This window comes from Acanthopagrus latus, chromosome 8 (assembly GCF_904848185.1).
Source record: "Acanthopagrus latus isolate v.2019 chromosome 8, fAcaLat1.1, whole genome shotgun sequence".
NCBI classification, from domain to species: Eukaryota; Metazoa; Chordata; class Actinopteri; order Spariformes; family Sparidae; genus Acanthopagrus; species Acanthopagrus latus.
In genome coordinates this window covers 30813782-30823980 of record NC_051046.1, presented here as the reverse complement: position 1 = coordinate 30823980, position 10199 = coordinate 30813782, and the positions used below count along the sequence as shown (strand labels likewise).

The 10199-nt window shown below is 38.6% G+C and overlaps 2 protein-coding genes across 3 annotated transcripts in view; one reads left to right on the top strand and one right to left on the bottom strand.

Annotated features, from left to right (window-relative positions):
* On the bottom strand, positions 1-5634 carry LOC119024633 (general transcription factor II-I repeat domain-containing protein 2-like). The gene is made up of 2 exons (XM_037107586.1): positions 5584-5634; positions 1-2153 (listed from the first exon to the last, which is right to left on the bottom strand). Exons 1-2 carry the CDS (start codon positions 5628-5630, stop codon positions 1538-1540), a joined length of 663 nt encoding a protein of 220 aa, XP_036963481.1. The 5' UTR covers positions 5631-5634; the 3' UTR covers positions 1-1537.
* A 2012-nt stretch (positions 5635-7646) lies between these two features.
* ric8a (RIC8 guanine nucleotide exchange factor A) overlaps positions 7647-10199 on the top strand; it is a 39149-nt gene continuing 36596 nt past the window's right edge. For both annotated transcript variants that reach the window (XM_037106311.1, XM_037106309.1), the window contains exon 1: positions 7647-8087. In XM_037106311.1, the coding sequence (XP_036962206.1) occupies positions 7992-8087 (96 nt within the window). In that variant the 5' untranslated portion in view covers positions 7647-7991. The remainder of the gene's footprint in view (positions 8088-10199) is intronic.

Genomic DNA, 10199 nt, shown 5'->3' with positions numbered 1-10199 from the left:
TTGAAGTGAAAGAAAACAGAAACCTCAGTATAAAAGAAATAAAAAAGTACAAACAGAGCCTCAAATAACCTTTTTTCCCCCCTTAAATAAGTCACAGCTTACAATAAGTTAAGGCCTACATTTCAAGTAAAAAAAGTCAACATATTCAGAAAACAATAAATAAAAAGTAGCTCTTTTAGAAAAAAAAAAGTGCAAATAGAGCCTACAGCCTTTTCTCTTTCAATATATTTTCTTTCTTTCTTTTTTCTTTTTTTTTTTTTTTTTTTTAAACTTTTCTTAATGAGAGAAATGGGCATGTGTTTGCCCTGCCAGTAATTTAAATCTGGTTGGAATGGAGTCAGTGCCATTCTCATGCAGATACAGTCATGGACAAAAGTATTGGAACCCCTAGAACTTTTCCAGAAAATGCACCATTTCTCACAGAAAAGTGTTTCAATTACAAATGTTTTGGAATACACATGTTTATTTCCTTTAAGTGCAACACAAAAAAGGAGAAGACTGGCCAAATTTGACATCATTTTACACAAAACTCAAAAGTTGGGTTGGACAAAATCATTTGCACCCTCAGCTTACTCAAGTATGTTCTTGCAAACTGCAGTCTGGCTTTTTTATGCCTCTGTGTCAGAAGTGGGGATTCTCCTCGGCCTCCTGCCATAGCGTTTCATCTCATTCAGATGACGACGCATAGTTCGAGCTGACACCGTTGCATCCTGAGTCTGCAGGACAGCCTGAACTTGAATGGAAGTTGACTGCGGTTGTTTATCCACCATTCGAACTATCCTGCGTTGCATTCTTTCATCAATTTTTCTCCTCCGTCCACATCCGGGGAGATTTGGCACAGTTCCATGCGTTATAAACTTTTTGATTATAATGTGCACACTTGACAAAGGAACTTTAAGATCTCTGGAGATTGAACCATGAGATTGTTGATATTTTTCTACAGTTTTGCTTCTTAAGTCCTCAGACAGTTTTCGGCTCTTCTTTCTCTTCTCCATGCTTGGTGTGGCACACACAGGCACACAACACAAAGTCAGTTCACCTGTTACTTGCCACAGGTGAGTTTAAACAAAGATCACATGCTTGAAATTAAATTATTTACTCACTGTTTTAATAGGGTAACAATAATTTTGTCCAGTCGATTTTTGGAGTTTTGTGTAAAATGATAACAAATTTGGCTTTTTTCTTCTGCTTTTTTGTGTTGTCCAAATGCTCTTAAAGGAAATACATGTGTATTCCAATTTTGTAATTGCAACACTTTTCTAGGAGAAATGGTGCATTTTCTGGAAAAGTTCCAGGGGTGCCAATACTTTCATCCATGACTGCATGTGGGCGTTTACCTGTGAGCCTGGAAGGATACTTGTTTTTTATATTGTTCATAGTGTGAAAACCTGACTCACAGCTGTAAGTCAATCTAAACATAGTCAAGCAGTGCAGTGCGACTTTGGTTAGACCAGGTAAAACAGTCAGTCAGAAAGAAGCAGGGTTAGCTGCTTCAAAATCTCTCTTAATGCATCATTTCCCTTGCAGATCAATGTGCTCAAGCTGTAGAGCTCCCGCATGTGCCCACTTGAATGTCTGTGTCACCTTCTTTAAAAGAAAATCCTCTGACTTCTCTGATGAGGACAGAATTCTGGATTAGCAGGATGAGCTGCTGCCCAAGGCTGAATCTGTCAAACCTTTCACTGAAGTTCCCAATCAGCTTGTTTATGAAGTCATCGGCATCGGGACAAACGTCTCTCTCACCCTGAGTCTGTTCCTGCAGTTGTGGGAAGTGTGTACACTCTCCTTCAAGATCTTCTTTGAAAATGTCCAGCTTCCTCTGGAAAGAACGAACAGCGGTCATCAAATCAGCAACTGAATTGTTCCAGCCCTGCAGCTTTAAATCAAGCTCAGTAAGGTGTGATGTAATGTCAACCAAAAAAGCAACCATATCCATTTTGTGCTCATCTTGCAGAAAAGTGAATACTGTGTTGCTCTTACTCTTGAGCTGCTCTAAGAAAGTTGCTATTTCTTTTCGAATAGACCAGAAACGTCCCAGTGCATTGCCTTTACTCAGCCACCTCACACTGTTGTGCAGTAGTAGGTCACTGGCATTTGCCTCCACATCCTCCAGGAATTCTCTCAAGAAGCAATGCTGAAGAGATGAGGAGGTCCTAAGGAAGTTGATGAGTTTCATCATTGTGTTCATTACTTCAGCAAAATCTTCTGAAAGAGCAGCACACAGAACAGTCTGATGGATGAGACAGTGGTAAGCAATGAGATCAGGGTTGTTCTCTTTCATCTGTGGCACAGTCCCCCTCTCTCTTCCCACCCTCTGTGGTGACTGAGACCACCTGTTTCAGATCTATACCTCTGTTTCTCAACATCTCCTTTATTGCTGCATATAAGTGCTCTCCTCTTGTATGTGTCTCAAGTGGTGTTATACCCAACAGGTCCTCACAGAGCTCTTTCTTATCGTATCACCAAAAGCTGTGCATTATCATAACATCTGTAGATCCATCAGTGGCCAAGGATATGCATGGTGCAATCTGAATAGCTGCATTATATGGCAAGCTGTTTTAATTAGTGTGAATGCTGAGTCAGCATTCACACTATTGTTCTTCTGGAATTTATTATTATTCTTCCGTACGTTTTTTGGCTCGCTTCTCCTTCTACAAACTTTGTGCTACAGAAACCATTCAACCATCAAAATGTTCAGCTTTTTTAGGACGTGATGGCGTCTATTTTTCTTTTTTCTACCTTTTATACTTTTGCTAATATTCAGCTTTTTCTGCTAAATTTTTCCCATTCATCCTTATGGGGATTTTTTCAAATTTCATTCTGCTATAACTTCAGCATACCTTCAGCTATAGAAACCATTCAGACATGAAAATGTTCAGCTTTTTAAGCTCTTTCAACCTTGTGCTTTTCAACTTTTCAACCTTTCAACTTTTTCAAATATTAAGCTTTGTTTAAAAAAAATTTAACATTGCCACAAATGGGAAAAGCTTCAAATCCTCTTCAAAACTCCTCGACTTTCAACCTCTTCTTCTTCCTCATACCTTGAGCTAGAGACACCATTCAAACTTTAAAATACTCACAACGCCTTGAACTATTTGCACTGTATTCAGTTTTTTAAAATCTTGTATGGTTTTGAAATCATCGCAGTTTGAGTTTGAAGGATTTTTAGCTCCTCTTCTCATTTTATAATGGGTGTGTATTGCGTCAGCTAGAGTGAGCGCGCACCAACTGCCGCAGCCCAGAGTGTAGAACAGCTGGGAAAAAAGGGAGAAAAATTCTCTTCAGCTCGATTTGGTTCCCACATCTTTTACTTGACATAGACAATATATGCATAGAAATGTAGGAAATCTTGTGGGCTTTCATCTCGTCTTATTTCAGATGTGGGACTTACGGTTTTGGATCTAGAAGCCCGAGAGCGACAAGAAGTCCAACAGTTCCTCCATAAGCCGCAATGTTAATTTTGAGCCAAAATTTCTGCTGAAGAGCAGACGGTACCTTTTCTCTCTCTCGCTTCTGTGCCTTCATTTCTCACTTTCCAGAAATAAAAACAACATGACCGCGTTCAGCAACTCCTCCTCTCACTCACCATATAGATATTTCAGCTACAACCATTACAGTTTTCTTTCAAATCGGAGGCGTTTGGGAGGCGTTTTCCCATTCATCCTTATGGGGAATTTTTCAAATTTCATCCTGCTATAACTTCTGCATACTTTAAGCTAAAGAAGCCATTCAGCTATTAAAATGTTCAACTTTTTAAGCTATTCCAACCTTGTACTTTTTTGCTTTTTAACTTTTCAACTTCTTTAGAAATTCGGCTTTTTCTAAACAAAATTTAACACTGAAGTAAATGGGAAAATCTTCAAATCCTCTTCCAAAGTCATCGACTTTGCACCTCTTCCTGTCCTTCTTACTTTGAGCTAGAGACACCATTCCAACTTTATAATATATAAATATTTTGGCCATAACCATTACATTTTTTTCAAAAGTCGCAGGAGTTTGTCAGGCGTTTTCCCATTCATCCTTATGGCGACATTTTCATCTTTGGCTCTGCTCCTGCTCCAGCATGTGTGCAAACATTTTAAGCTCTTTATGCCTTTATCCTTTCACCTCTTCAACCTTTTTTCCACCTTTTTAGGCTCCTTCTGCCCTCTTACTCTACAATCTTTCTGCCTTTCCAGTCTTTTTTCACCTTTTTAAGCTCGTTCTACCCTCTTAAGATACAGCTTTTCAACCTCTTCAGATATTGGACTTTCTGCCTTTTGATCTTTTTAAAATATTCTTTCCAGAAATATAAACAACATCACTTCGTTTAACAATGTCTCCTGTTACTCATTAAATAAATATTTTGACCATAACCATTACAGTTTTTTCAAAGATCGCAGGAGTTTGTCAGGCGTTTTCCCATTCATCCTTATGGGGACATTTTCATCTTTGGCTCTGCTCCTGCTCCAGCATGTGTGCAACCATTTTAAGCTCTTTCTTCCTTTATCCTCTCACCTTTTCAACCCTTTCTCACCTTTTTAAGCTCGTTCTTCCCTCTTACTCTGCAACTTTTTGGCCTTTTCAATCTTTTTTCACATTCTTAAGCTCGTTCAGCCCTCTTAAGCTACAGCTTTTCAAACTTTTCAGATATTCATCTTCCTGCCTTTTCAACACCTTCAAACATTCAACTTCATGTTCAGCTATGAAATTGTTACACTTTTTAAACTCTTTCAGCCCTCTTCAACCTTCCTGTCTCTTCATCTTCTTAAAATATTCATCTTTCTGTAATTTCAACTGCTTCAACCATTCCTCTTCCTGTGCAGCTATGGAACTGTTCAACTATCAATATGTTCAACTTTTTAAGCTCTTTCGGCCTTTAACTTTGCAACTTTTCCGGCTTTTCGACTTTTTCAACATTTCGCCAGGACGTTCAGCAGATTTCCAAGAGCGTTTCAGCCTTCAGCATTCACACTGTATTTTCGCAGGAAATACAATTTTTCTAGTATTTCATCTGTAATTACATTTTAGATAGCCATAATAGCATTTCTCCTAGTCAAAATTGTATTCCACTAGTCAGGTAATTAAAGATATCCACAATAACATTCTTACTAGTAGAAACTTTATTTCAAGATATTCACAACTTTGATTGTACTGGTCAAAACTAAATTTAAGATATCTAAAAATCCTTAAAAGGTATAAGTGACCATTCTAACATTTAAAAGCTAGACTGGATATGTATTGCTGATATCTTTAATTCAGTTCTTCTTAGTCAAAAAGAACATTCCATATATCCACAACGTCATTCTTCCTAGTTGTCAGGTTGGGGTATAAAGGGAAAACTATGGAAAGGAAAAGGTGGACCCAAACGCAGTAGACACGTGAGGCAGGGATAAGGGAACAAACAAAGGGCGAGCTTTATTAAAAAGCTGAATACAAAAACAAATGGCAGACAAAAAAGAGCAAAGGCAAAGTAGCAAACAAAAATCAGACCAAGTAACAAACAAGAATCAGACAAAGTAGCAAAAGAAAACAGCGAGACAAAGTACAAACCAAAGATTCAAAGTTCAACTTAAACATGGGAAATTCAAAATCAAAACATACCAAAACGGGACTGAAGACTGGAGCATGGAGCATGGAGCATGGAACATGGAGCAAAACACACAAGACAGAATACAGAAAGCACAAGACAAAATCCACAAGACAGAATCCAATGACTGGGCGAGGAGTGAAGGAAACACAGAGACTAAATACACACACACACTAACGACATGACGAGGCACAGGTGAGGAGAGAGGAGGAAGGAAACCAGGTGTGATAATGAGGGGGAGGAGCACAGAGGAACAGACCAGGAGGGAACAAGACAACAGACAGAGGGAGCCAGAGGGGAGAACTTAAAGGACACATGAGGGCATGGAAGATCAAAACAAGAGACACAAGACATGGAGAAGGCAAAACGAGACACAAGACATGGAGAAAGCAAAACATAACACAAGACATGATACAAGGATGAAAATCAAATACAAGAAACCAAAAACCAGAAACAAGAACAAAACAAACAGGAGACATGACACTAGTCACCTTTGCCATTCATGTGTATTGGGCTTTCAATTTCAGATATCCACAATTACATTCTGGATATCTGTAATAGAATTCTTACTAGCAAATCTCACATTTCAGATATCTTCAGTCCAGTTGTTACTAGTCATAATTTTCATTTCATATATCAAAATGAAAAACTATTCCAGATATCCAGAATGTAATTTTGAATATCCAAAAATACACTGTGACTAGTAAAAATCATTATGGATATTCACTATATATATATATATATATATATATATATATATATATATATATATATAGATATATATATATATATATATATATATATATATGCATTTTACTAGTCATAATATGTATATGGATATCTGTAATGACATTTTTACTTGTCACAATGTATTTGGCTATTCAAAATTACATTCTGGATATGAAATGACAATTATGACTAGTAACAATTGGACTGAAGATAGCTGAAATGTGAGTTTTTCCTTGTAAGAATTCTATTTCAGATATCCAGAATGTTCATTCTAGATATCCAGAATGTAACTGTGCATATGTGAAATTGAAAGCCCAATACACATGAATGGCAAAACTGACGTCAATTGACCTAGGAAGAATGATGTTGTGGATATCTGAAATGTTCTTTTTGACTAGGAAGAATTGAATCACAGATATCTGCAATACATATCCAGTATAGCTATTACATGTTAAAACGGATTGCCATAGCATCAAGCTGTGCCAATACATCATCTGCAAATGTTTCAGATTTTCTAGTTATTTTAGAAGCTGACATCGGGATTTGTTTGATTTTTTCACACGTTTGTTTCCCCTTAAATAATGTATCAGCAACGGCGTTAAAGCACTCCTTCACAACTGTCCCAAAAATCCAACATTCCTTTGCATTCCTTTTTCTGGGCTGTAAATGAATGCATGCTGAGTCGGTTACTGGGCTTGCAGTTCGGTTATTTTGTGTGCCCTCAGCTCGGACCTCAGTGGATAACTTTGCTCAAAAGATCTGTGCTTCGTTTCGTAGGGGTTTCCTTTTGATTAATGCAACGTTTTCAGAGCATATGAGGCACACTGGTTTAGAACTGCCTGCCGGAAGAATGAACATACATTTATCCGTCCATTCATCTTGAAAACAGCGGTTTTCCACATCAACCTTCCTCAGTGCTGTCATCACCATCTCTGTCTTTTCACTTGCTCTCTCTGGTGCACTGGCCAGGCAGGGTAAACAAACGATTTGATTGGCTCAATTGAGTGAGGTCGTAATAACTGGAGTAGCTGCGCCCACTGTCTATAGCCGCGAGCGTGGGAAAAAAAAAAAAATCTCTATGAAAATGATCTATTCTAGTGAATTTATCAGAGATTGGTCATGAGTCCGGACAGAACCATCACTCCGGCCGGACCCGGACCGAGATCCGCCATTTGGTGATGCCTGTTATAGGTTATCCAAAACTGCACAACAGATATGCTCCAACAGGGGGAGCTGCATCCTTATGAAGGAGAGCAACGGACCACACGGTCTCATGATTCTTCTTCTTCTTCTTCTTCTTCTTCTTCTTCTTCTTCTTCTTCTTCTTCTCATCATCATTATTATTGTTTTATTGCCATTGTTGTGATCGTAGTCATTTTGCTGTTGTTATTTAACGAAAGATAGGAAATTAGAGAGTACCATTTGAAATTTAAGAGTAACTGCACTTCTGTACAATATGCAAATACTTTTACCAGGAACTTTGGTTCTTCCGTCCTTCCCTGGAGCACCTGAACCCAGCGCCTGATTTACACTAATCCTCTCCGTTAATCGCCTCTCGCCAGCTGGTGGGGATTCAGGCATCATGCCGTCATTGCTGGGTGGTGACAGCCATAGCGTGTATATACAATTTGACTGGCAAACAAACAGAAAGCTGCTCTGACGGTGAATTCAGGAGGAATCTGCAGCTAGCTCAATGACGATGAAAATGGATGTAGATGCCATCATAGATAAAATGGAGACGGGAGAGCAGGACACTGTTCTGGCGGCTCTTCAGAGCTTCAACAAGGAGGTAAACATTAGCTCAGCAGCATGAGGTGTAGTCTCTGTAAAGAAATCTGAAGGTTTTTAAACACATTTATGTTCTGGTAATATTGCCTGTTTTGCTGGTGTAGACTGTCCCAGCTTTAGGTCAGTTGCAGACGCCTTTTCAGGATGATGATGATGCACATGTCGTCATTGCATTACCTTTGATAAAATGCAGTGTTTGACATAAGAATTAGTAAATACTGTGACAGTCATATGGGACACACAGCATGCCCATAGGTTTTCCCTGGATTATTTGTACAGTAGCCTATTGAGGATTTTAAACTGCATTTTTAGGCCGCTTGGCAGCAGCGGAGCAAGGATGTTCAATATGTTCTAATACAACATTGGCATATTATCACCTTATATCATCAAAATGGCAAAAATGTTAGCAAACAGTTCGAGGCTGTCAATCATTTTTAATTTGGCCAATCAGAAGCTTACAATATTCTGTCAAAAAAAGGACTAATTTCACCAATAGTCCACCTGCACCAGATATTGATAATTTTAGTAGGTAGGTAAATCTCTTCACTACACAGTATCATTATGATGGAGCTCTACAAACAACCAGCAACAATGTCAGAGCTTGGCTGAAAGTTGCAGGAATTTTCACGGAAGGACTGTCATATAATATGTCATATGTCATATAATTTCATTAATTTCTGGGATCATTAAAGTAATTCTATTCTATTCTATTCTATTCTATTCTATATGTCAATTTAATTAAGAATTGATATTTTCTCAGAAGGAGTCGTAATGACTACTTTACTCCAGTGGTGTTGGAACCCCCACTGAAGCTAGTCGTTCAGGTTTACAGGGACCTTTGCTTTTAGTGTATTGCTGCATTTAAATCTTTGGGAATTTAGCAGCAGGAATATAAGACTTTTTGAATAAGTGCAAAAAAAAAAAAAAACACAGGGTAGGTGCAAGATTTAAATGATGAGGTCACCCAAAAATTAAAACCGAGCCATTATTTACTCACCCTCATGTAGATGGACAGATGAGTGAAGTTTTATAGTCCACAAAACATTTCCAGAGCTTCATCTGAAAGGGCTTATTTGAGTCAACCATTAGACTCAGTTACAAACACTACAATGGGAAAGTCTAAGGAGCTCAGCATTGATCTGAAAGAGCTCATTACTCATTAATGATTTGAGCAAATCAGGAAAGTCACATGGAGCCATTTCAAAGCAGTTACTGGTCTGGAAGAAAATTCTGTGGTTAGATGAAACAAAAACTGAGTTGTTTGGCCACAATGAGCAGCAATATATTTAGAGGAGAGACGGTGAGGCCTTTAACCCCAAAAACACCATACCTACTGTCCAGCATGGTGCTGGTGGTATTATGCTGTGGGCCTGTTTTGCTGTCAGTGGATCTGCTGCTCTTCAGAGAGTTAATGGAATAACACGCCCCCTCTGAGATTTTCACACAGAGGAGGATGCAGAGAATTGGCGCAGGATGCCCCCACTCAGAGGGCAGTGTGAATGAGGCTACTGTCACATTAGAATGATTTTCTAACTTTTATTTCAAGGCAAAATAGTTACATAATGTTGCTTTAATTTAAAAACATAGAGAGAAGGGAATGATACTTTTTAATTTCTGTGGCATGGCTGCAGGTCAAACACCTCTATGAACAAGGTAGGGCAAACCTGGAAGGCAACATGTAGGCACTTAGAAACAGTTTGTGAGGCATGCTGCACCCCTTGCTGCTACTCGTTAGCTTATGCTTGAGAGCAAACAAGCAACTGAAAACTGTATAGATGGGCATGTCAACCCTTTCATTTACACCTCTCTTCTTGACCTGGAGACATTATAGTAAGAAGATCATCCTGAAACAATTAAAGGAAATGAGACAAATATATATTGCTCCCTGTTACTATGTAAGTGCTGATGGTTATTGTATGGATCAATTTGAAGACAAATAAACTTGGCACAGAAAACATGATGACCAGTGGATCTTCTTGTCCTGAGATAAATCTAAAGTGAGTCATTATGTGATCTTGGCAGTGTATCCAAGGCGCTGTACTAATATGTGAAATTCTGCACAATAAGTCTCCTCTGAGGAAGAGTCTCAACTGTCATGGTGCCATGACAGGGG